The sequence below is a fragment of the Balaenoptera physalus genome, assembly GCF_965194825.1.
Source record: "Balaenoptera physalus genome assembly, chromosome: 2".
Lineage (NCBI taxonomy): Eukaryota > Metazoa > Chordata > Mammalia > Artiodactyla > Balaenopteridae > Balaenoptera > Balaenoptera physalus.
In genome coordinates this window covers 60,058,556-60,086,520 of record NC_138883.1, presented here as the reverse complement: position 1 = coordinate 60,086,520, position 27,965 = coordinate 60,058,556, and the positions used below count along the sequence as shown (strand labels likewise).

Sequence of the window (27,965 nt, the reverse complement as noted above, 5' to 3'; positions counted from 1 at the left end):
AAAGTTACAATCAGTGAAAAGGCTCAGGAAGCAAGATACTTCAGAGCAAAATTTATTATCTAGAAAAGGAAAAGTCATATAGTTGATAAGCACTAACAATGATATGTAAAATTACAGTAAGTAAAATGCTAGGACAAGATGAAGTCTGAGAAATTGAAAAGGTTCCATCTTAAAACAATATAACAAGTGAATGCATTCGTGACATGTTACATGATGCTGAAGAGTTTTGTGTAATTAGCTGAAAAATAACAGCTTCTCTATTCAGGTTGATGAGTCAACGGATTTCACCAATGTCATGTCAAGTTGCTAAATAATAGTGAAATTCAAGAGAACTTTTCTGCTGCCCTAAACAAGCAAAGGTCAAAATATATTTAATGTTTTGATCTTCTTATATGGAAACAAAAGTCCACCTTGGAGGAACTATGTTGACATTTGTACTGACAGTGTCCAATCAGTGGTTGACTCCAAGAGAGGTTTTATGCCTATTGTTAAAAAAAGACAGGCTGATGTCGTCATAAGACTGATTTATTCACAAAGAGGTGCTAGTGTAAAAACACCCTCAGAAATGAAAGAATAAAAGCTCTGGATGATGCTACAAAAATGGCTAACTTTATTAAACAAAGACTAGTTCCCTCGATAATGTTTTAAAAACTGTGTGAAAATCTAGACAAAGGGCACAAAAACCTCCTGCTACAAACAAATTTGATAGATTAGCAGAGAGAGTTCTCAACAGGCTGTTTGAGCTGAAGGGTGAACTGAAGAAGTACTTTCAAGGAAATTATAGGCCAGAATTTGCTGAGTGAAAATGAAGCATTAAGAACAGAACTTGGGACTTCCCTGGTGGCACAGTGCATAAGACTCTGAGCTCCCAATGCGGGGGGCCTGGGTTCAATCCCTGGTCAGGGAATGAGATCCCACATGCATGCCACAACTAAGAGTTCGCATGCCACAACTAAGAAGCCCGTGTGCCGCAACTAAGACCTGGTGCAACCAAATAAATAAATAAATAAATAAATATTAAAAAAAAAAAAAAAGAACAGAACTAAGCATTCTAGGTCATAATGAAAGTAATGGGCTCCTGACATGTTAAAAGCTCAAGTAAATCATCATTATCAATAACTTCACTAACATACACTTTGGTAATCTAGATCCAGATAAAACAGACTTGCCTATATTTTTATATGTTAATGTACATAATTTTTATATCCTAATTTCTCTTAAAATTTCCATCAAAATGAAAATAGAAAATTTAAACCACAGCAATGAAGGAAAATATGCAAAAAAGCAGTAAAAACAGATATAGTAATTTAGGATTAAATTGGGAATTAATTTCATATCAGCCCCCCAAAATAATACCAATAATAGGTTACATAATTGTCACTCTTTTATTTTAAGGAAAAAAGGCATTTTCATTTACTGGAAGAGATAAATTAACTCTGCTATTCATTACTATGCCTTTCTCAGCAACTTTATTAGGAGTCCCTCATACGGACTTTCAGTTACACTGTCAAGTACCTTGAAAGAGATTATCAGAAAATAATTGACTACAAATAAATGCATACGGATTTAGAAAAGTATGATGTGTACTTCTTACCAGTCGAATGAGCTGTCTGTCTAGCCATCTAAGCACATCTGGACCTTCTTCTGTTTCTGCTCTATATATTGCCAGCCGAGCCATAAGAATGGCAGCTGCCTCCTGGTCAAAAGATGCAGCAATGTTTTGGATTTGAGTTTGAGCATCTGCCCAGCTAAAGACAAGAAGAAGAAAGCAAGAAGTGCTGTTAAATTATTATATTCATGATATCATAGTTGGCTGTCACACAGATTTAAATTTAAAAGATACAGAAAATTACTTCAATATTTCAAAATTCCAATATTACCTAGAAAAATTAGCTTTAAAAAAATTACTAGTAGTAGTTTCAATATAGTACTCACTGTTTTTCAGAAAAATATATCCAAACCTAATAAAATTCTCTAAAATAACTGTAAAGGTCGATTTCCAAACATATTCCTTAAACATTAAGATTTTTACATGTAAAAATGTGTGTGCATATGCACATAGATACACAAGTTGGCATATCAGACTTTAAAAATTCACTTCTTCAATTTTATAAAAGCAAAAATATGGAAATAGAAAAATAAAGTTTTCTCCCAGACTAAGTAATTGTCATTTACTAAACTGGAAAATGAATAAAGTATCAGAATATTTTCTCATTGGTCTTTAATTCAATTATTAGTGATAAAAGTTACATAATTAAAATTATTATCTATTCTTTTCTCTCCACATTAACACACTAAAACCAATCAAAAATTAATAAGTAAAAATTTTAGTCTAAGGGATAAATTTGAAATTACGTACAAAATAGCAGTAATTTATTAAATTCACATGTTCTATAAATCTAATCCAAACTGATCCTGGGTAGACCCAGCAATAACTTTTGTATGTTTAACATTTCACAGAGTTTTGTAATACTTCAGCTGATCTTAGTTCTAAAGTACCTCACTTTAAGCAATTCTGGCAATAGTACAGACTTCGTGAAAAGCAGAACCCCTTTTACATGACTCAAAGATATAAGACGTGATTCCAAGAAAATCCCGGCAGCAACGTTCAAAATTCTTCTCCTTTCTTCCTCTATTTTTAATTTTTTTCAAATAGACAAAAAATTTTAAAATATTTTCCAGATGACTGATACCCACGAATTATCTCAGTCTAACGAAATACCAAGAGGCGGAAAAGAATGAGAATAAATAAAGGAATAAGAGCTGGTAATTAATTTTTAAAAAGATACACCATGCAAAGCACAATATATATATATATATATATATATATATACATATTTGGCTGCACTGGGTCTGCGTTGTGGCACGCAGGCTTCTCTAGTTGTGGCACACGGGCTCCAGAGCACATAGGCTCTGTAGTTTGCACACGCGGGCTCTCTAGTTGAGGCGTGCGAGCTCAGTAGTCGCGGTGCATGGGCTTAGTTGCCTCACAGCATGTGGGATCTTGGTTCCCCGACCAGGGGTCGAACTCGCATCCTCTGCATTGGAAGGCAGATTCTTAACCACTGGACCACCATGGAAGTCCCCAGAGCTGGTAATTTCAAAAGTTATTTTTAGTGCAATTTGAACACTTAGTGATTATACTAATAGCTTAGTTTAGTTATTTTTTTATTTTTTTAAATTTTTTTGGCTGCATCGGGTCTTAGGTGTGGCACGCGGGATCTTCGTTGAGGCATGCGGCATCTTTTGTTGCCGCGCACAGGCTGTTCATTGCGGTGCATGGGCTTCTCTGTAGTTGTGGCGTGCGGGTTTTCTCTCTCTAGTTGTGGCGTGCAGGCTTCAGAGTGCGTGGGCTCTGTAGTTTGCAGCACACGGACTCTCTAGTTGAGGTGCACGAGCTCAGTAGTTGTGGCATGCGGGCTTAGTTGCCCAGCGGCATGTGGGACCTTAGTTCCCTAACCAGGGATCAAACCTGCATCCCCTGCATTGGAAGGCAGATTCTTTACCACTGGACCACCAGGGAAGTCCCTATTTTTTAATTTTTTAATTAAAAAATATCATAGAGCTAAAAACAAAGCTGGGTTTTGTTTGTTTTGGCCACGCCGCACAGCTTGTGGGATCTTAGTCCCCCAACCAGGGATTGAACCCGGGCCCATGGCAGTGAAAGTGCCGAGGCCTAACCACTGGACCACCAGGGAATTCCCAAAAACCAAATTGTTTTAAATCGGTATTTTCCCAACTTGTATGACCATGATATTCACTTGCTTCAAACTGAAACATAAAGGTGACATTTTTCTTCTGAAAATATCAATATAATGGTTCAGTAGTGAAAATAAATTAGCAAGTAAGCATATACAAATTTACTACTTAAAAGTTCTTTAGCCATAAATTTAAAATTTTGCTCTTAAAGTTTAAAGGGTTTGTTCACATTGTAAAATCTGTCTTTTGTATTTTCAGTACCCCTTCACTGTGATTCTTACAACTAGTTTCAAACCAAACTTTCCAGATCAAAGTTATTTTCTCTATAAATACAGGATAACTTGACTGTATCTCAGGAACTTGAGTCCTTTATTTTCATATGGCTTATTCACTTAACAAATGTGCTTGCCTAGGCCCCTAAAGTTATATTTCTAATAAATAAAGAAAAAAATAAGCCTTGATTATTGAAAATGGTCAGGATAAGTTAATTTGAAAGAGTGGGTGCTTTGGTGAGACACAATGATATAAATGGCACCATAACACACATACTATCTCTCTACAAATAGCCTCATAAATTCTGTGTAAAAAACTGAAAATATATAAACTCATGAAAAATTTCTCATGACAAAAGATCCCTTTCTCTTGAATGATTAACCTAACTCCTTTTAGAACTTTTCATTTTAAGAATATTTCAAACATAAAGCTATAAGTAGAATAATCTCCTATATATCCATCACCTAGATTTATCAATTGTTAGCACTGTAACATTCTGCTTTATCATTCTCTTTTCCTTCATACACACACACTTTTTCTTTTGCCAAACTTTTTGAGAGTAAGTTACAGATACATCACCCTTTCCCCTAAATTCTTCAGTGTGTATCCTAAGAACAAAAAAATTCTCTTATATAGCCCCAATTAATTACTAAATTAATGAAATTAAATACTGATAAAATACTATTATCCTATATGTAGACCATATTCAAATTTCCCCAATTGTCTCAACAAGGTCCTCTATAGCAAAAATTTTCCTGACAGGATTTTACCCAGGATCACATATTGGCTTTAGATGTAATTCTCTTTAGTCTCCTTTAATCTGAACTGGTCACTAACACTTTCTTTGCCTTCTAAGACATTTTTGAAGAGTCTAAGCCAGTGGCTTTATAAAATATCCTTCAAATTGGTATGTCCAGTTGTTTCCTTAAGTAAATGTTTTGAATTCCAAGTTAAGTTATACGTGCATATGGGGTTGGGGGTGTGTGTTGAGGGGCCATAAATAAATTGACATGTTTGCCAAGAATCAATACTTCCAAGTTCATGATCTGCAAATGAACAGATCTAAAGGAGAGCTCAGGGGGCACTTTTTCTTCAAAGGAATAATGTATTCCCTTAAGATTCATCTAGGATTTTAAGTCAAAGCAAAGTTACAGCAGGACAATAAATCTCTCTACATACTACCCTCTGCTAAGTATAAGACCATCCAACACAACACTCTGCTCATTAGGCCATGTCCGTCACTCACCAAAATAGTCTCATGGTTTTCAGAAATGAAGCTAGAGTTTAAATACAGTTCAATAAAATGAGAGTTACGAAGCCTTCAGTGTCCATTTTCTAGGCTACGCCTAAATCAGGTTAAGTTTATACTGACCAACACTTTTCCTACCCAGACAATCAAGTCCAAAACAAACAGAAAAAGACCAAAAGCCTGTTCACTTCTAGACTCACCTCATCTAAGAATCCTTTCCAGACTAACTTCATTCCAAAACGTCACTCAAAATAGGAAGCCAGTTTGGGAGCACGGCCCAGAATAGTTTTGACATGTAAATCAAATCTCTAACAAATACAACTTACTTCCTAGCAATGGTGGTCACTCGGATACGTCTCTGCCCACTTGAATGCTGATACTGAGTCACAAACTGGATTGCACCACGTCCTCCTTGAGGAATTGGAGCATTATGCTGTATAAATATAAAAGAGTAGAATCTAAGCAAGATCTATTACATTGTTGTCATATAGTCATGGACTGCACTTGCACTAACTTCCTAGCACTAACAAAATTCATTCTAAAATCTATCAGAAGGATGCTTATTTCCAGTGCATACAAAACAGTGGTGACTTGCCACGTGAAAAAGAAACGGATTTGGGAGAGGAGAAAAATTATGAAGGATAAGAGGAGTGAGCCAAGCTAGGAAATCAATTTCAAGTAATATATAATTCAGAGAAACATGAAAAAACAAAATGAAGGGAGAAGTGTAAAGAAATTAACAGATAAGAAAAGGCACAAGTGAGGCAATTTTGCCTAACAGTAACTGGATAAAAAGACATTGAGCTAACATTAAAAATAATGAAATAATGTCTTCTGCAGCAACATGGATGGACCTAGAGATAATCACACTAAGTGAAGTAAGCCAGACAGAGAAAGACATATATCATATGATATGGTTTATATGTGGAATCTAAAAAAACAATGATACAAATGAACTTATATACAAAACATAAATAGACCCACAGACATAGAAAACAAACTTATGGTTACCAAAGGGGAAAGGGCAGGGGATAAATTAGGACTTTGGGATTAACATACACACACTACTATATATAAAACAGATAACCAACAAGGACCTACTGTATAGCACAGGGAACTATACTCAATATTTTATAATAACCTATAAGGGAAAAGAATCTGAAAAAGGAATAGAAAAATATACATGTATAACTGAATCACTTTGCTGTACACCTGAAACTAACACAACGTTGTAAATAAACTACAATTCAATTAAAAAAAAGAAAAAGAAATTGAGCTAAGTTCTCCTCCCCTAGGTACATAAGATGAAAACATAGCTTTGAGGAAGATAATCACATGATGAACAGATGACTAACAGAAAGCCATTTATGAGAAGAGACCAACAGTAATATATGATAATGATCCTCAGAAAGAAATAGTGGGGTGGTCAATAGGGAAACTTTCTTCATGCCCTTTGACAACATTCTTGCTTTGTTGTTGTTGTTACTGTTTGTCAATAAGAGCCACTATCTTTTTCACAGATTTTAATTGTAAAAAACAAATTCCTGCACCTGTCTTAGGAAGGCTGACCACTAATACTTTGTGGTTCATTTTATGCCTAATAACTATTGGTATGTAAGTCAATAATTTATCCATTATATCATTCTTTAATATGATAACTTTTTCCTGCAGCAGAAGAAAAAAAATCTTTCCAAATATTGGCATCTTTACCTTCCAATCTTTTTCTATAGGTTTTGATATATTAAACTTTCTCATAGGAGGACTCAAATATCATTTTATACCTTGAGACACCTAGGAGGAACTAGATACCTAATTACAAAAATGCATAACTAGAACAGAATTTAAGATTTTATTTATGCTTCAATTTTTTGTTAAAAACAAAAGAAAACTAAGACAAAAAGTTGGGTTGCCCAAGGTTGGGCATTTGCAGGTTTCCCTGACATCTCTATTATAGTATGTCCTCTCACCAAGGAGTGTAGCCTTGAGAAACAGAAAATGACAAACAAAAACTCCAAAACAGAATAAGCTTTGGGTCATAAGCTCTGGAAATATTCATGGCCTAAATTAAGTATTTTTTCAAATATACATTTCAATATTCAAATATAAAAAGTCATACCTGATTGACAACTTCAAAATATATGGCTAAGGTTGTAGTGGGACTGAGTCCACATATCTTCCATTGACAAGTGCCACCTGTTCCTATCTCCTGTAAAAATAAAACATAGTATATTTGAAAACCAGAGAATATAGTTTATTACTATATATATATGAAGGTGAAAAAGTGGAAAAAAATGCCAGTAAGAAAAAATCTATTTCAGGTTTCTAACAAATTCAATAAATGTTAGAGGTTTAAGAATTTTTTAAGATCATATAAATATACCATGAAATAAACTTAAGCAATTTTTACACAAATAAAATTATAATTAATTCAAATTCTTGCTAAGTAAATTACAAAAGTATTGATACAAGTTCTTCATATTGTATGTAGACTTTAAAAATATACACCATTTAATGAGGTAATTACAACTAACATTATCCATCTATCCAACTATTTAATCTGTGTAAAGAGATAGTGATTTAACATATAACATATGCATATATGAATATAGGTTCTCTGGATCAGAACTGTGTAACTTAAGCAGTCTAATTCCCAAGAAAACTTCTTAGATATAAATTTTTCCATGCAAACTGCTTAAAATTAATTTTTAAACTGTCATTGTAAAGATGATTGCACACTTTGTTATTTGTCCCATCATCCTCTCCACAGCTACATGATTCTACCATTTCAAAGTGCCTTATATGTCCACTAGATGTGATAAAAGAAAAGAAAGGAATTGAAGCTTAAAAGCTTAAATCTGCTGGCTACTTTGACGGAAATTCTACTAACGAAAAAAATTTCAGAATTAATTTTGATTTTCAGGAGTCTCCAAATTTCCAAATCATAGTTGTTGTTGTTTTTTCAGGCACGCTGGGCAAGGAATAACTTAGGCATAAAAAATAGAAGACTGGTGACAGTACAAAAGTTTTAATTTAGGGGTGGATGGGAAAAGGGGTATGTGGAAAGAACAACAACAAATAGAGGTATACCAATGGAAGCTGAGCCACATTCTACTGAAAAACAGCCCACACAATAGTTTTGAAAGGAATGCTATAGACTGCCACCCCAGGTCTCTCTTGGATCTGCCCTGAGAATTAACTGTATTTTCTTTTTAGAATAAAGATGACTTACATTTTCAGACACACAGGGTCCTTTAGAATTGAGAGACACACAGGGTCCAATAGCTCCTGAAATCTTTATTTCCCTTGAGGTCTGCAAAATAAGAATACACTGTCAGCCCTCCATATCAGTGGGTTCCACAGCTGCAGGTTCGACCAACCTCGGATTGAAAATACTTGAAAAAAAGTTTTTCAGAAAGTTCCAAAAAGCAAAACTAGAATTTGCTGTGCACAGGCAACTATTTACATAGCATTTACATTTTATTAGGTATTATAAGTAATCTAGAGATGATTTAAAGTATGTGGGAGGATGTGTGTAGGTTACATAAGAATATTACACCATTTTATAGAGGACTTGAGCATCTGCAGTGGTGGTGTGGGGGAGGTGTCCTGGAACCAGTCCCCTACAGATACCAAGGAATGACTCTAGTACACTTTGGTGTGCCATCTTCTATTTTAACTCCCATTGAAAATCTCTCACCAAGACTGGTTTCTTTCCAATCTCCACTAACCCCAAAATTTAAGCTAATGTTATCTTCTATCTAAAAATTTGGAAGCCCAACTCAAGTTTTCTTACATGAGATTCTTTTTCCTGATAAACCCTGAATACCACTATCAAGACAAATTTTACCCCAAACACTGTTTTTCATTAACCTATAAGGGCTTCTTCTGCCTACACATGCATCTCCAAACTACAACCAAACCACACAATTAAAACTATTTCACTTACATTCCAATACAAACCATCCACTCTCACTGGGCAGTTTTCCCAAACATACCATGCTGATTCTCACCTCTGTGCCTCTCTTCACACTGGGCTCCCAACTAAAATCATTCTCCTCAGCCAAGTTAAACTCTGCCATGTTTCAAAAACCACTCTAAGTCACTGTAAAACCATCTAGGATAAATTGTATCCTGCATACATTCATTTTTCTTCCCTAAACCTTTACAGCTCTTTTATAATCTACTATTGTTTCATTCAATCACATGTGTTAATCTTGTCTTTCTATCAAGAATAAGTTCTTTATAAGAATACCTGTGCCTTAGATATTCCCTGAGATCTCTACAATTTCCTAGCTTAATGCTGGACATATAGCAAGCATTCAATGAAATAAGAAGATTAACAAGAAATATTTAATAATTCAAAATCAATGTGCTTGTAAGACACTTATAAATAACACTAAGTCTTTGGGTTTCTTGAATCCCAAATTTGAAATGAATGATAGAATTGAATGTCAACAACTTACCAAAAACAATTACTGATTATCCAAATAGAACAGAAAATGTTTCTCTTAAGTTAGATACCAACTCCTGCAATTAAAGAATCTAGCACTAACATAAGCAAATTTAGCACTAAAAAAAACATACAGGCATACCTTGGAGATACTGTGGTTTTGGTTCCAGACCACCAAAATAAAGCAAATATTGAGAATAAAGAGAATCAAACCAATTTTTTTATTTCCCACAAAGTTATGTTATATAACTTTATGTTACATAAAGTTATGTTTATACTACACTGTAGTCTATTAAGTGTGCAATAGCATTATGTCTTAAAAAACAATATACATAGCTTAATTTTAAAATATTGCTAAGAAATGCTAACTATCATCTGAGCCTTCAGTGAGTCATAATCTTTTTGCTGGTGGAGGGTCTTGCCTCGATGTTGATGGCTGCTGACCGATCAGGGTGATGGTGGTTGCTGAAGGTTGGGGTGACTGTGGCAATTTCTTTTTTCTGTTTCTTTTTTTTGAAGTATAGTTGATTTACAATGTTGTGTTAATTTCTTCTGTACAGCAAAGTGATTCAGTTACACAAATATACACATTCTTTTTCATATATTCTTTTCCATTATGGTTTATCATAGGATATTGAATACAGCTCTCTGTGCTATACAGTAGGACCTTGTTGTTTACCCATTCCATATATAATAGCTTACATCTGCTAACCCCAACTTCCCACTCCATTCCTCCCCCAGCCCCCTGCCCCTTGGCAACCACAAGTCTGTTCTCTATGTCAGTGAGTCTGTTTCTGTTTTGTAGATAGGTTCCTTTGTGTCACATTTTAGATTCCACATATAAGTGAGATCATATGGTATTTGTCTTTCTCTTTCTTACTTACTTCACTTAGTATGATAATCTCTAGTTGCATCCATGTTGCTGCAAAGGGCATTCTTTCTTTCTTTCTTATGGCTGAGTAGTATTCCATTGTGTATATGTACCACATCTTCTTTATCCATTCATCTGTCGATGGACATTTGGGTTGTTTCCATGTCTTGGCTATCATGAAGAGTGCTGCTATGAACACAGGGGTGCATGTATCTTTTTGAATTAGAGTTTTGCCTAGATATATGTGGCAATTTCTTAAAATAAGACAACAATGAAGTTTGCTGCATCGAATGACTCTTCCTTTCACAGTTTCTCTGTAGCATGCAATGCCGTTTGATAGCATTTTACCCACAGTTGAACTTCTTTCAAAATTGGAGTTAGTCCTCTCAAACCCTGTCACTGCTTTATCAACTAAGTTTATGTAATATTTTAAATCCTTTGTTGTCATTTCAACAATCTGTACAGCATCTTCATCAGTAGATTCCATTTCAAGAAACCACTTTCTTTGCTCATCCATAAGAAGCAACTCCTCTCCATTCAAGTTTTATCATGAGATTGCAGCAATTCAATCACATCTTCAGGCTCTACTTCCAATTCTAGTTCTCTAGCTGTTTCCACTACATCTGCAGTTACTTCTTCCACTGAAGTCTTGAACCCCTCACATTCATCCATGAGGGCTGGAATCAACTTCTTTCAAGCTCTTGTTAAGACTGATATTTTGACCTCTTCCCACAAATCACAAATGTTCTTAATGGCATCTGAATGGTGAATTCTTTCCAGAAGGTTTTCAATCTACTTTGTCAAGATTCATCAGAGGAATCACTGTCTATGGTAGCTATAGCCTTATGAAATGTATTTCTTAAAAAATAAGACTTGAAAGTTGAAATTACTCCTTGATCCATGGACTGCATAATGGCTGTTGTGTTAGCAGGCATGGAAACAACTTGAATCTCATTGTCCATCTCCAGCAGAGCTCTTAGGTGACCAGGTGCATTGTCAATGAGCAGTAATATTTAGAAAAGAATCTTTTTTTCCTGAGTGGTAGGTCTCAACAGTGGGTTTAAAATATTCAGTAAACCATGTGGTAAACAGATATGCTGTCATCCAGGCTATGTTGTTCCATTTATAGAGCATAGGCAGAGTAGATTCTTAAGGGCCCAAGGATCTCAAGAAATGGTAAATGAGTATTAGGTCAACTTAAACTCACCGACTGCATTAGCCCCCTAACAAGAGAGTCAGCCTGTCCTTTGAAGCCCGCCACTGACTTCTCTCTAGCTATGAAAGTTCTCAATGGTATCTTCTTCCAGTAGAAGGTTGTTTCATCTACATTGAAAATCTGTTGTTTTATGTAGCCACCACCTTCATTCATTATCTTAGCTAGATCTTCTGGATAACTTGCTGCAGCTTCTACATCAGCACTCGATGCTTCCCCTTGCACTTTTATGTTACAGAGGCGGCTTCTCTCCTTAAACCACATGAACCAACTCTGCTAGCTTCAAACTTTCTTCTGCAGCTTCCTCACCTCTCTCAGCCTTCCTAGAATTGAAGGGAGGAGAGGCCTTGCTCTGGATTAGGCTTTGGCTTAAGGGAACATTGTAGCAGGTTTGATCCTCTATCCAGACCACTAAAACTTTCCCCATATCAGCAGTCAGGCTGTTTTGCTTTCTTATCCTTTGTGTGTTCACTGAGTAGCACTTTTAATTTCTTTTAAGATCTCCTCCTTTGCATTCACAACTTGACCAACTGTTTGGAACCAAGAGACTTAGGTTTGGCCTGTCTTGGCTTTTGACATGTCTTCCTCACAAAGCTTTTGATTTAAAGTGAGAGATGTGGGACTCTTCCTTTCACTTGAACACTTAGAGACCATTGTAGGGCTATTAACTGGCCTAATTTCAATATTGCTGTGTCTCTGGGAATAGAGAGGCCTGAGAAAAGGGAGCGAGACAAGGGGAACGGCCAGCAGCTGGAGCAATCAGAACACACACATTTACTGATTAAGTTCACTGTCTTAAATGGGCACGGTTCATGGTGCCCCAAAACAATTACAATAGTAACATCAAAGATCACGGATCACAGATCACCATAACAAATATAATAATAATGAAAAAGTTTGAAATATTGTGAGAATTACCAAAATGTGACACAGAGACATGGAGTGAGCAAATGCTGTTGGAAAATGGTGCCAGCAGACTTGCTCCACACAGGGTTGCCACAAACCTTCAATTTGTAAAAAAATGCAGTATCTGCGAAGCACAATAAAATGAGGTATGCCTAAAAAAAGTTAAACCCTATATAAACAAAAAATAGAGTTATAGGAAATTTTACTTATATAATATCCTCTTGTTTTAACAATTATTTAGGGATGCTCAAGTAAAATTTCATTGTACATTTAACGATGAACATTTTTCTGGTGAACAAATCTCTAACTCCAGGTTTCAATATAAAATAACCACTATTTTTAAAGCATATCTTGAATTTGATTGATGATGTTTTAAAATTATGATCAAGCCTACAAATTTCTCTCTTGGTAACATACCATACATGTCAAGTTTTGGTTCTTACCTTTATTTCTAATGTACCACCAAAGCCCATTTTAAACTGTCCATGCATATCTTTGGTAAAAACTCTTTGAAAAGTTTGCTTGAATAAGGAAGTGTTGAAAGAGTCACCCATTACCATGTATCCTCTGCATGAAAAGAGCAAAAAAACAATGTGACACAAGGGTCCATGTGTAAAACCAGAAAAGTAAATTATTTTTCAACACTACCAAAAAAATTTTAAAGATATTTCCCAAAATGTGTGATATTAACATTAATTTTAAAAACTCAATTATATGAAAATACCCCCACGCCACAAATAATCTCAATTCTGAGGGTACCTGAGTGCCCCTAACACTTGTATCTGTCCTCAGTAATTTTTAAAAATTCTTTTTTAAATAGGTAATACATCTATACATTACAAAATTCAAAAAGTACAAAAGGGTACATAGTAATATATGTGTCTCTCCCATCCCAGTTACCCAGTTCTCCCTACTGGTGAAGACATCTGATAGTTCACAGCATTCATTCTCATTCTTAAAAATAAATATCTCCATGTGTAGTGTGTGTATATGTATATATTGTCTCTGTGTTTCACACTGAACTTAACAGCGTTATATCCAGTGAATGAGAATACAGGCATATTTGGGGAGCATTTTCACTTTATGCACTTAAGTACTGTTAAATTTTTTTCAGTAACCATGTACCTTTATAAATTTTTTTAAGTTTTAAAAAACACTAACTGTCAAATAAAAACTATTCTGAGATGCCATTTCCATCCTAATAAATCAGCAAATCGGTCTGACAACATATTATGTTGATGAGGCTGTGGAAAAACAGGCATGCTCATAATTGCTTATGGGAATGGAAAATGGTGCAAACCCAATGCAAGGGAACTTGACAGTATCTAACAAAATTACATATGTATTTTCTCTGTAATCCAGCCACCCCACTATTAGGAATCTATCCCAAAGAAAATCGGACAAACAAAAACCAAAAAGCAAAATATAGGCACAAGTCTATTCACTGAAGTACTATTTATAATAATAAAAGATTGGAAACAATCCAGATGACCATCTATTAGACTAGTGGAATAAAATATGGTACAACCACACAATGGAGTAATATACAGTTGACCCTTGAAAACCACAGGTTTTGAACTGCGTGGGTCCACTTATGAGTGGATTTTTTTCAGTAGTAAATATTACAGAACTACACTATCCACTGATGGTTGAATCTGAGGATGTAGAACTGCAAATATAGAGGAACCACAGATATAGAGGGCCAACTAAAAATTATATTCAGACTTTCCACTATGCAAAGGGTCAGTTCCCCCAATCCTCAAATTGTTCAAGGGTCAACTGTACTACTATAAACCCATTTCCAAGATATAAGTAAAAGATGCAAAGTAGGGGAAGCTATGTAAAATTTTCTACTGTTTAAATTAAAAGGCGGATACATATACCCATATACAACATGAGTACAAATATTTATATGTATTTGCTCATCATATTTTTAAAATATTTTAAGTAGTTTTTAAAACAACAATAAAACAATCAAAAATTACATCAGGCAAAAGAAAAAAACAGATGTGGTATAATTAATCAATGGAAATTTTATTTTTGATACTGCTAAAGTCCTAATTTATGTTATCTCTGATGGTATTATAGATTGTATGCTGTTAAATTTTGTTTGCTCTTTATAGTTGACCCTTGAACAATGCGGAGTTTAGGGCACAGACCCTTATGTGCAGTCAAAAATCTGTGTAAAACTTTATAGTCAGCCCTCCGTATCCATGGTTCCACATCCCTGGATTCAACCAACCAAGGATCATGTAGTACTATAGTATGTATTTATTGAAAAAAATCCACATATAAGTGGACCTGTGCAGTTCAAACCCATGGTGTTCCAGGGTCTACTGTATTTGTTACTGGTATACAAAAATATAGTTGAATTTTGTACACTGACCTTGATTTAGAAGTCTTGACAACTTAACATACTAATTCTAATAGTTTGCATGTAGATTTTTTCAGATTTTCTACTTTTACAAACATGTCATCTAGAATGATCTATGTTATCACTAAACCTAGTAAAACATCCTAAATTAATGGCAACGTATACCATACCCTATTTATCCACTCCCTTTTACAGCAAACCTCTATGAAAGAGCTGTCTATACCTTTACTACTCAGTGTGGCCCTTGGTCCAACAACATTAGCATCACCAAGGGTCTTGTTTGAAAAGCAGAATTTCAAGTCCCATCCTATGCATACTAAATCCAGAATTTATATTTTAACAAGATATCCAACTGACTTGTACATGTGAAATGAAAGTCTGAGAAGCTCTGGTCTATGTCAGCTGCTTCCGATCCCCTCCTCCTGTTCCTTTTCTTATTCACTCTAAGTCAACTTTCAGTGCTCTTAGGAAGGTCACCAATGACCTTCGTAGTGTTAAATTATACGATCTTACAATCTCATCCATTTTTATTGCTTTAAAAAACCAACAATAGGGACTTCCCTGGAGGTGCAATGCTTAAGAATCCGCCTGCCAATGCAGGGGACATGGGTTCAATCCCTGGTCTGGGAAGATCCCACATGCTGCAGAGCAACTAAGCCCGTGTGCCACAACTACTGAAGCCCATGCACTCTAGGGCCCATGCTCCGCAACAAGAGAAGCCGCTGCAATGAGAAGCCCGCGCACCGCAATGAAGAGTAGCCCCCGCTTGCCATAACTAGAGAAAGCCTGTGCACAGCAACCCAATGCAGCCAAAAAAAAACACCACAGCAATATTCTGACAACTCTCGCATTTATATATCTAGATATAAATTCAGAGCTATCTTCTGCATTGTAGGTTCTAATATCCAACTGCCTACGCAACCTCTCCTCATGGATGCCTACTGGCATCTTAAACCAAACATGTTCAGAACTGAATTCCTAATCTTCTCCCCAAATGTTCTTCCTCCCAGTCTTACCCATTTCAATAAAGGACAACTCAATCCTTCTAGACTCATTTGGTTTTCTCAAACCCCAGATCCAACCTCCTAGCAAATTCTCTGTGTTCTAAATATACCCCAAATCCAACCACTTCTCACCAACTGTGATGCCACCACCTGATATTCCTGTGTCCCTCTACGTACTAAAGACGACTAAAGTCAAATGATCCTCTTAAAACATTAAGTCAGATCATATCACTCCTCTCCTGAAAACTCTCTATTGACTTTCCATCTCACGCAAAGAAAAATCCAACAAACTAGGGATAGGAACATACTCAACCTGATAAAGGCATCTACAAAAATCCACAGCTAACATTATACTTAATGGTGAAGGATAAAATGGTTTCCCCCTAATATCAAGAACAGGCAAATCTATAGAGACAGAAAGTAGTTTAGTGGTTGTCTAAGCTGAAAGGGGGAGGGGGAGGAAGGAGAAACGGGAAGTGACTGCTAATAGGTACAGAGTTTCTTGCTGGGATAATGTAAATGTCCTAAAATAAAATTATGGTGATGGCTAGAATATACTAAAAAAAAAAAACCCATTAAATTATATGCTTTAAATGAGTAAATTTTATGGTATGTGAATTATATCTCAAAAAAGCTACCAAAATAATAATATAAAACAATGACTGAAGGGTATGAAGATGAACTTTTCAAACAGAACTTGTGCCTTTTAAACTGTATTTTAGAAAAAATTTAAAGTAAGCTTTACTGAAAGGAGTATCAAAAACTGTTAATAGCTGTTGCCCTGGAGTGGCAGGATGATGACTATTTTTTTTTTCCATTATTGGTTTATATTTGTAAAGTGTCGTTATTAGTTTATAACTGCAATACTTATAAAAATGTATATACATACCCAGTAAGGTTAGGACAGCATTTCATCTCCAGGAGACCTGTCTGATCTAATGCACATGCATAGATATCAATAACATGACCAGTCGTAGCAGCGCGATTAGCCAATGCTTCAAAATGCTACAACAGATTTTTTAAGATCAAATCAAAGTAACGTACAAACTTAATCATCCTATAAATCTTTTGCCATTAATAGATCAAAATGATATAAGAAATACTAAAAGAATAATCCATAATAATTTAAATGTGATTTGTTCTAATTTAATTTTCTATAACATCTCATAAAATGATACAACTTCTAATAAGTCTGACACTTTCACATTCTTTTCTTTAAATGCCATTCATTCTAAATGAACTCCTAAATTTCGAGCTAACCTTGAAGAAAGGCATGTTGCTCTTCATACATACACATGATGGAAGAACAACACAGAACTCTTTTTCCTGGATAAATCTATACTCAAGTAACATGAAAAATAGGCGATAGCAAAAGCATTAAGATAAACAAATATAAAACTTTTTTTGAAGCTCTAAGAAATACTCCAAATTCAAAAGGGAAATTAGGTGACAGGAAAAAAAGCATCCATTAATAGTGACAAAAATTATCTGTTACTAATTACACCCTAAAAATATAATAATGACTACCAAAAAGAAATATGAGATAATACAGGACAACTAAACTAAAATTGTAAACTCCAGACAATTTTTTTAAAAAGGGGGGGAGGGATGAGACATTAACAAGCAGAACCAATACAAGGGTATCAAGAATCAACAGTAGTGAAAATGAACTGACACAAACCCAGATAAAATTGAAGTTACATGAACAGAGAACAACTTATGAGAAAATGACGCACTATTCAAGCTATGAACAATATACATATCTAAAGGGCAGCCTCTTGGAAATGAAAAATTGGAAAATTCAAGAAATTCTTCCTGATGGGAAAGACATTCTTTAACATGAATATTAAAAAAGACACACAGGTTTTCTCTCAGGAGTAGTTTTTAAAGAGACACCTATTGGTGCCCCCTATTAAGTTTTTAAATATTTAAAACCAGAAAAAATATAACAAATTATCGAGAAAAAAAAGACTATTTCTCTAATTCTGAGGAGCAGTTGCAGGATCATCACAATATCAGATTTATCATAATGTAATTATATTCTTCCTCTTCCATCAAATGAATTTTTCTAATAAGGCAAAAAGACTTAAAAACCAAAATTACCTTTGTTCCTTTTTTAACATATTTGGCATTGTCTTTTTCAATGTCATGCCATGATCTTATGGGCGTCTTCAATTCATCTCCAACCACCATTCCAGGCCCCTGAGTGGCTGGACCACCAATGAACATCATGATACGAGCACCAGTGTTGGGAAAAGTACACTATCAGGAAAAAGTAACTCATGAGAAGAGTTTAAAGGAAAACATATGGATATACATTTATGATAGTGAATTTTGATATATTCTTTCTAGAAAACAGGAAAGCATACATTTTCCAAGAATAATCAAATGTTTAAAACAAAATTTAAAAACAAGATGTTTGTGTGAATATCTTTCTTTTGAAATCCTATTCTAATAGCAATGCCTTCCTAATTTTAAAATAATCTATAAACCTGATCCCTATAAGCAAGGATGTTCCTCCTGCTTAACTAGTACTAGACAGGGAAGAGTAGGGAAAGAAGAAGAAAAGAGGGTATCTTTTTCTGTTTGGTTGTTATTTTTGTCTTCTATGCTTAAAATACATGCACAACTTATATTTGTAATTCAAACTGATGGATTGAGTACTTCAATCTACCTGCCCCTTCTTCCCAAGGTGCCAGTGAAATGATATAAATGGTACTGTTTAAAAAATAAGTAAGAAAGAGTACTATCAGCAGACTAGAAATTTTGAGGAATCCAAACAACAGATTGTACTGGGTTGACAAAAGAATTTTAAATATATATATTATGTATAATTTTAAAAATATATATACATATATATATTCCAAAAGTAAGCCAGATCTTCCCAAGGGAATATCTTAAAAACTCCACATTTAGAGTCAAAAAAACACAAAAAGCAGCAATGGGCCAAAGAAGTGCAGTCAGCTCCAGAAACAGCAGCTAATGACAACAGATTTTAGCAATTCCTAAGAACAGCTCTCTGAGAAAAGTAGGCAATCTTCCCAGAGAAGGTTCTCAGAATAGAAATTGGGGGCTGAAAGATACAGAACAGAACACATGTTACAATGAATATCAAAACAAATATGACAACTCTCAAGAGATTCTAGAATTAAAATCATGGCAAAAGTAAAAATGCCTCAACGAATGGGCTAAAAAGCATGTCTGAAGACCAAGTTAGAGATATGGAAAATAAACTTGAAGAAACCTCCAAGAAATAGGAGCAAAGAAGGAAAATATGAGGAAAAAAATAAAGATATGAAGAAATGCAGAAGTGCAGCATCAATCTAATGAATATAGAATAAAAAAGAAAAAAATAAAGTAAGCTGAAGAATGACAGGAGTCTTCAGAATGAAAGGACCTACCAAAAACCAAACATAATTAATGAAAAACTAATCAAACCTAAACGCAGCCTAATGAAATTTCAGAACTCTAAAATTAAAGAGAACATTCTAAAAATGTTCAGTGGGAAAAATAAGTTTCCTGAAAAGGACTAAGAATGAGACTACATCAAATTATCCAATAAACTATCTGTTAGAATACTAGCAAGGAATGGCTCAAAGATCCTATTGAAGATGGCCCACCCAAAGTACAAATGAAGTGAGAGGGAAAAATTAAAAAACATTTTTAGACATGCAAGACCTCAGAAAATTTATAATAAACAAAAGAACTGAGTACAATCCAAAAGAAACAGGGAATCTAGAAAAAACAAATTTAAAGGTATCCTAAGACTTTAATACATGAAAGATTCCCTAGCAAGCAGCAAAACTGCAATGACAAAGAATTACATCTCCTTCTCTATGTGTATAACCACTCCATTCCACAATTAACAATATTTATATATATTTGAAATGCTTTTATTTCTAATTTCTATAAGCAGTTATTGAACAAAAATACACAGTGCATTTTCAAGCTACATTATAGCTTCAGAAAAGAATGTCAATGATATACTTTGATGATAATTTTAAAAATCATGATTAACAAATCTAGGCAAGAGCAAGGAAAACTGCCTTTTACTTTTCATTTTTATACATCCTTGCATATTGTTTGAATGTTTTTATTAGGTATACTTATTACTTCTAAAACATTCTTAAACTAGATTAATAAACAAATAAAAATACTGTTTTCATACTGGGTATCATCCTGCTGAGGTAACAGCAGGCACGTAAAGCTGAAATATCAGTAAAGAACAAGAACAAATTAAAGTATACAAACCACACACCTTCATAACTAGAACACAAAAAGCATTCAAACTTCAAGTTACTTATAAGTAAAAAAATAATAATAAACACTAAGTCCCAGTGAGCTATCTCCCATGCAAGCCTTCACACAAGCAAGGGCAGTTTGGGGAAAAGTACATGGAAGAAAGAAGAAGGAAGCTAGCAGCCAGCATAGAACAACTGCCAGATTCAAATGAAAACTTATTAAGGGGCACTAAAGAAAAGCAAGAAAATAATCAAGAGCATGAAAACGAAATAAATAAGAATAAAAGATCAGAGATAAAGTGGTTGAAATGCAAAACAAGCAAAGATCCAATTTATGTATAATTGGAGTTCTTAAAGAAGATAAACAAAACAATGAAAAAACTAACACTTAAAACTGTAATACAAGAAAACTTTATAGAAACAAAAGATTTGAATACACATATAGAAAAGGATCACCAGGCACTAGAGAAAATTAACCCACAAGACATACTAGTAACACTCCAAGCAAATGATCAAATAATTTACAAGGGCAAGAGAATTAGGCTGGCATCAGTCTTCTCAAAAACAACATCAAAGCAAGAAAACAATGGAGCATCATTTTCAAAAACTATAGGAAAGAAAGTGAGAACCAAGACTTTTTATATCCAACCAAGCTATCCTTCAAGTATAAAAAGGCCACAGAAAAGCAGTTTAAACATTCGACAGGTTAGGAAATTCTGTACCCTTAAGTCTTAAGAAACTTATTAGAAGACAAGTTTCATCCAACAAAGGGACTGAGACTACTCTGAGTATATCTTTTTGTACAACTGTGATTTGGAATCATGTTAATGCTTCCCTACGCATATATACACATGCAAAACAAGAATGGGATTTTTAAAAAAGAAATGCACAGAATGTACACCAAATGAAAAATATAACCACACTAAGAGGAGGGAGGTTGTGGATAACTAACCCCGTTCACTTTTGAGTACAGTATATTTTGTCCTGTTTATCCTCAGAATGCTAAAAAATACTGAGCGCTAACTCCTAGGCTTCTTTTTCAGAGGTCCGAGCTAGAAATTCTAAAACTATTCTATGTGTATTCTAGGACGGAGCAAATAAGTAAACATATTTTGAATAGTCCGAACCAGGTTCCTGTGGTCAGAGAAGGGAGTTACAAATATGGGAAGGATAGAATAAACCCTGTGGTACTGAATTGGAATTAGATATATCTGAAAGAACTCTTGGTTTTTAATATATAGCGTTTGTGGTTTTAATAGAGATAGACATAGATGTATGCAGGGGTACTTAGATATATGTGTATATATGCACACATACATACTTAATTATATAGGTATGTGTGTATATATACATTTATAGAAACACACATACATACATATACGTATGCATATACATATATTTCTTAGCTCCATCCACTAGGACATACAAGCAATGACATTCCAGTAACAGTGAGCACATGAAGCATCTAGATCTGCCTGGTGGAACCAAAGCTAAAAGAAACCAGGGCTTCAAAATGGCTGATATCAGGTCCAGGGCAGGTGTAAGATGAGCCTTGAACATCTTATTGTACTAGAAAGCAAGCAAATGTTCAGACAATGATGACATATAATAAGGACCCAGGAGCCAGCTTGAAGGGGCTCCCACTGGCCAAATCTGGGACAATTTGAGTATCAAAATAAATAATGACAGCAAAGGAATATAATCCATTGGATGAAATAAGAATCCACACCAATATAAATATATAAATGGGGAAGAACAGAATGTTCTTCCTCAAGTAGAAAGCCAACTAATAAATGTAGAAGAAGTTATGGAATTAGAAAGTCACTATTTAGCACCCATCACAATAATAATTGACCAGGCAAGAATCATGAATGGATGCTAAAACTATTGGGTAAAAGTTTGATGAATATACAAGGTATCTCCCCATTAGATACTTAACTCTACAGTGAAAATAATGTAACCCTACAGTGAAGAAACCTGGCAGAAACCACCTTATCCAAGTGATCAAAGCTAAGTAACAACAGTAGTAATAAAACTTCCTGATATGTTGCATAAGCAGAACACAAATCAGTTTTGCAATATTCCTGCCAAAAGTGCATAAGCTCAATCTACTCATGATTAAAGATCAGATAAACCCAAATTGAGAGTTCTTCTAAAAAATAACTAGCCTATACTCTTAAAAAGTATTGTCATGAAACACAAAGAAAAACTGTGGAACTGTTCCAGAATAAAGGACACCAAAGAGACATGACAATTGAATACAATACACAGTATTATTAGGATAACTGGTGAAATCTGAATAAAGTTTAAAGATTAGAAAATAGTGTTATATCAATGTTAATTTCATGATTGTTAAATGAACTGCGGTTATACAAAGGAATGTTCTCATGTAATTAAGAAATGCGCACTAAAGAACTTAGAAGTAAAGGGACATCACGTTTGTAACTGACCTTCAAATGGCTTTTTAAAATTTATATGTGTGTAACATATAAATAGATACCTATATATAGCTACATCTATATTTATAGAGAGAGCACACTATCTATATAAATATCTGGAGAGAGAAGGATAAAGCAAATGTAATAAATGTTAACACTTGAGGAATCTGGGTGAAAGGTTTAAAGGAATTCTTTGAACCATTCTTGTAACTTTTCCATATGTTTGGAATTATGTCAAAGTAGAAAGTTAAAAGAATAAAAAATGATAGCAACAGATAACTCACTGTAAAAAACAGGAAACCACGAATCCACAGTGATATTAATAAATAAATGAATAAATTGAAAGTTTGATGAGGAATAGGATATTTGCATGGTTTCAAAGATCCTCACCATCTAATGTTTATTAATCACAAAAGGAGGGGAAATAAGAGTAATTTTACAGTGGAGAAACCTGGCAGACACGCCTTAATGAGTGATCAAAGTGATAATCATCAACAATGGGCAAATGAAAATCATGTGCCACCTGAGAGGATACAATAAGAAAAGACCATTACTTCTGTGATATTCCTGCCAATGATGCAAGACCTCAATCTAATTGTGAGGCTACATCAAGACAAACCTAATTTGAGAGACATTCTATATACTGGCCTGAATCTTCCAAAGTGCCAAGGTCATGAAAGTCAAGGAAAGGCTGAGGACCTACACCAGACTAAAGGAGACTAAACGGACATAACCACTACATACATGCCTCTGAATTAAATCCTTTCAGTAAAAGAAATTATTGAGATAACCAGCGAAACTTGAATGAGTTTTGAGAATTAGATGGTAGTAATGTATCAGTGTTACATATTGTACAGTACATCAGTGTATGTATCATATATTTCAAAACCTGACTTCGAAAGTTGTATTATGGTTATGTAGGAGAATATCCTGGTTTATAGGAAATACAACTAAAGTATTCAAGGGGTTGGTAACATCACTTCAGCAACTTAATCTCAAATAGTTCAGAAAAAAAGTCCTTTGCAGCTTGTCTATAAATCTAATAACATTTCAAATTTTAAAAAACATTTTTTAAAAAACTCTTCTAATTACAAAGCTAAGATATGTCAAGTGTAAAATTTTCAAATTCTACTTAAAAGTAAAACTCTCCTTAACCCACCACTGTTAACAATTGGGTAAACATCCTTCCAGAAGCCTCTCTATACACAAAAGGACATACCACAGATCAAACTTTAAATAAAATCACATATGTGCTGTCCTATGACCTGATTTTTCCACCCAGCATTATCTTGTACATATCATTCCATACACACACATACACATTTACATTCCAAAACAAAGCTATTGTCACTACCTCAAGTAGTCCTACAGCTATGGAAAGTGCCACCCCAGAGGAACGCAAAGGTCTCTTTCCCTGTGGTACAGGCCACGGGTCTCGCTGCAGTTCTCCCAGAAGATCTGTGAGATTCATGTCTATTTTCTGTACTGGCTGCAAGAATCTGCAAAACAAAATTAAATAAAAAGCCATTTATAAATGTTTGTGGGTGAGGGTTTAAGAAACAAATTGTCCACTTTCTTAAAAATAGAGAAAAATAATTTGAATACACAGTAGACCAATGGTTCTCAAACTTTTGTGTACATCAAAATTGGTGGGAGGGCTTGTTTTAACATAGATTGCTGGTTCCAGAGTTTTGTTACAGTAGGTCTGGGGTGGTGACCAAAAATCTGCATTTCAAATAAGTTCCCAGGTGATGTTGCCCACTGGTGAGGAACCACACTGAGTACAGCTACTATAAATAAAACACTCAAACCAAGTATTACTTTGAGACTGCATCTTCCATTTACCAATCTAGTAAGTTTTAAGGTTACTGAATTAATTATGAGAAGATACATCAACTCAGTTTTAGTAAGACCACCTCTGATTAGTTAAGTTTAGTGGAAAAAGCTACTACAAGGCTAAGGAGGCAAAATGAAAAGCTTGTGGGGGCACTGTTTTTGCTTGGCTGCCCTCAACCACAAAAATTAAGTTTTTCTGAACTTAGAAAATCAAAAGTATATCAAAACTAAAGAAAATCCTTACATTGTAATAATGAAAAACCAACCTTTTCAGCGATGTGATTCTACCTCAACTCTTTAAAAAGTATACTAATGCAATATTTACATTCCTAAAAATATTTAACAATATAGTATCACTGAATCCCTACATTCAAGTTAAGGATATAGGATGCTTAAAATAGCCACATGAATTGTAAAATTCTCTTTGCCGTATTTATTACCTATTGGAAGGAGGTGGTTGCTGTACCTGAGGACCACGTGTTGCTTGAGTAACTGGTACTTTAGAGAGCCCCAGCATTTCCTGTAAAGAGATTATTTTTGTGATATCCATTTAATTACTCCTACAAAGATGTATCAAATATTTATGACATGCAAGGTGCTTCTGTAGGCATTAGGAACACAAAAATAAAGAACACAAAGTCTCTTCCCTCAGAAAGCAAAAGTTCTAGTTGGGGAGACTGTCAGGTAAACAGTAATACAATGAAATGATCATCATAAGACAGCAAAGTACAAGGTGCTATGTGAGCAAAAAAAGAGGGATACTAGCTCAGAAATACTTTATTTCTAATTAAGTAAAAGTAAGCTACTGTGTAACTTGAATTTCTATATTTCTTAACTTGTCTTCATTCATTCCTTTCAGCAACTATATCGCAATGTGCCAGGTATCTAATGTTGAAAAAAATATATAGTCCCTGACCGTATGGAAATTTATATCTGGTGAAACAGACAAGAGTTAAATCATTAGCTAAATAAGTGTAAAATTGCAACTGTAATAAATATAAAGGAGAGATACAAGGAATTGTATTAATGGGGTTTATAAGGTACACACACCTTGTATGTCTATGCTTCTTAATTTTCTGACTCAATGCCTAACCAAACTGCCAGTTTTGTTCTGAATTTTAGATGTGTGCAGAATTCCTCTCTAGACACATGAAAATAATGTTATTTTACTAAAATTTTCTTGAATCTAGAAATGCTGAGTCATAAAGTAATAGAATAAAAGTATATAACAGAAAATCAGAAAGTCTAAAGATTTGAAAAAAAAAAAATTATTGAACCAATCCTGCAGTATTTCCTACACTGCTAGAAGGAACAGCAACTTTTTACTGAGGACTTATGTGCCAGATTCTGTGCTAAACTCTTTGTATATACTATTTCCTCACAAAATATAATGAAGTAGATTTTTAAATTCCTGCTTTGCAAATGAAAACTGACACTCAGAAGGGCTAAGTAACTGGCCTAAGGTTACAAAACTAGTAAGTAGCAAAGCAAGATATTAATCCAGATTTTGCTATAAAAGCCCTAAAAGAGTTTACACTACGCTGAGTGTTCTCACTTACATCATTTCATTTAGTATTAAAATAAAATAATCTGGTAAAATAGGTATTGTTTATTCCTTTCCATAGAGGAGGAGAAAACAAGCAAAGAGATCAGCCCAAGATCACACAACTAGAAGAGTTTAAGATTTGAATCCAGAACTATTTGGGGAACAAAGACCAGGCTCTCTTCAACGAGATGGGTAGAGAAGGAAGATAAAAACATTTTGATGGAGAAAAAAATTTACTTTGCATGCATTCATTGTTTCAAAAAGGCAGATGTTTTATGTATTACATACGTATTACATAATTTAAGTAAAAGGTATTCTGCAATCAGAACTAGAAATAAACTACTTTAAATAAATTTACAGTTTAAAAATAACAGTAATAGCAAACATCTAAAAGCACAATCCGGGCTTTCCTGGTGGCACAGTGGTTGAGAATCTGCCTGCTAATGCAGGGGACACGGGTTCAGGCCCTGGTCTGGGAAGATCCCACATGCCGCGGAGCAACTAGGCCTGTGAGCCACAATTACTGAGCCTGCGCGTCTGGAGCCTGTGCTCCGCAACAAGAGAGGCCACAATAGTGAAGAGGCCCGCGCACCACGATGAAGAGTGGCCCCCGCTTGCCGCAACTGGAGAAAGCCCTCGCACAGAAACGAAGACCCAACACAGACAAGAATAAATATAAAAATAAATAAATAAATAAATAAAGATTACTAAAAGCACAATCCATTTAATCTTCATGACTTCCCTGTAAGATAGATACTATTATTATCTCCCTTTACACATGAAAAAACTAAGGTACATAGAGGTTAAAACTTGCCCACTCTCTCTTGTCTCATGGAAACAGGTGATCCTCCCCTTCAAGGTACTCTGCTTCTTATGCTCCTGAAGGAAGCCCTGTCATGTTTTGTGAAACCTCCCTCTCCTCATCTCACTCTTGCTTTCACTCACCCTCTTTAGTCTCTTTCTTTTTGTGTATAAACACATTCAAGTGTCCCTCCTAAAGTAAACCTCTTTAACTCGGTCCTCTCTCTCTCAAACTTTCACACTACCTCCTTCCCTACCTTCAAAAACAAACCTCTTGAAAGAACACAGACTCTAATTTTCCCCACTTCTTCAAATCTTAGTCACTACTATGATTCACTATCATATTCACTGTTCATTTATCCTCCCCCTCCAAACCTGCATATTCCTCCAGTATTTCCTGTCTCGGTTAACTGCGGCACCACTATCCCAGTCTGCTAAGCTTCAAATTAGTCATCCTCAAAATCTTTTTTTTTTTTTCATTTTGGGCTACCTGGATGCCTCCAAAGTCTGATTTCATATCTGTCTACTTTATACCAGGCTTACCAATCAGGGTAATTTCTCAACTGGGGGTTGTATAAGAATCACTTAGAGGGACTTCCCTGGTGGCACAGTGGTTAAGAATCCGCCTGCCAATGCAGGGGACACAGGTTTGAGGCCTGGTCCGGGAAGATCCCACATGCCGTGGAGCAACTAAGTCCGTGCACCACAACTACTGAGCCTGCGCTGTAAAGCCACAAGCCACAACTGCTGAGCCCGCAGGCCTAGAGCCCGTGCTCCACAACAAGAGAAGCCAACGCAATGAGAAGCCTGCGCACTGCAATGAAGACCCAACGCAGCCAAAAATAAATAAATAAATTTATTTAAAAAAAAAAAAAAAAGGATCCGCCTGCCAATGCAGGGAACATGGGTTTGATCCCTGGTCCGGGATGATCCCACATGCCATGGAACAACTAAGCCCGTGCACCACAACTACTGAGCCTGCACTCTAGAGCCCGCGAGCCACAACTACTGAGCCCACGTTCCACAACTACTGAAGCCCGTGCGCCTAGAGCCCGTGCTCGGCA

At 35.1% G+C, this 27,965-nt stretch overlaps 1 protein-coding gene across 2 annotated transcripts in view; it reads right to left on the bottom strand.

The window, feature by feature from the left end:
• Nucleotides 1-27,965, bottom strand: part of SEC23A (SEC23 homolog A, COPII coat complex component) — a 61,789-nt gene that overhangs the window by 23,856 nt on the left and 9,968 nt on the right. For both annotated transcript variants that reach the window (XM_082452115.1, XM_082452116.1), the window contains exons 6-14: nucleotides 24,995-25,074; nucleotides 24,073-24,217; nucleotides 18,143-18,301; nucleotides 16,929-17,044; nucleotides 13,105-13,228; nucleotides 8,451-8,531; nucleotides 7,338-7,427; nucleotides 5,548-5,654; nucleotides 1,595-1,748 (exon numbers count right to left, since the gene is read on the bottom strand). In XM_082452115.1, coding sequence (XP_082308241.1) covers nucleotides 1,595-1,748; nucleotides 5,548-5,654; nucleotides 7,338-7,427; nucleotides 8,451-8,531; nucleotides 13,105-13,228; nucleotides 16,929-17,044; nucleotides 18,143-18,301; nucleotides 24,073-24,217; nucleotides 24,995-25,074 — 1,056 coding nt within the window. The remainder of the gene's footprint in view (nucleotides 1-1,594; nucleotides 1,749-5,547; nucleotides 5,655-7,337; nucleotides 7,428-8,450; nucleotides 8,532-13,104; nucleotides 13,229-16,928; nucleotides 17,045-18,142; nucleotides 18,302-24,072; nucleotides 24,218-24,994; nucleotides 25,075-27,965) is intronic.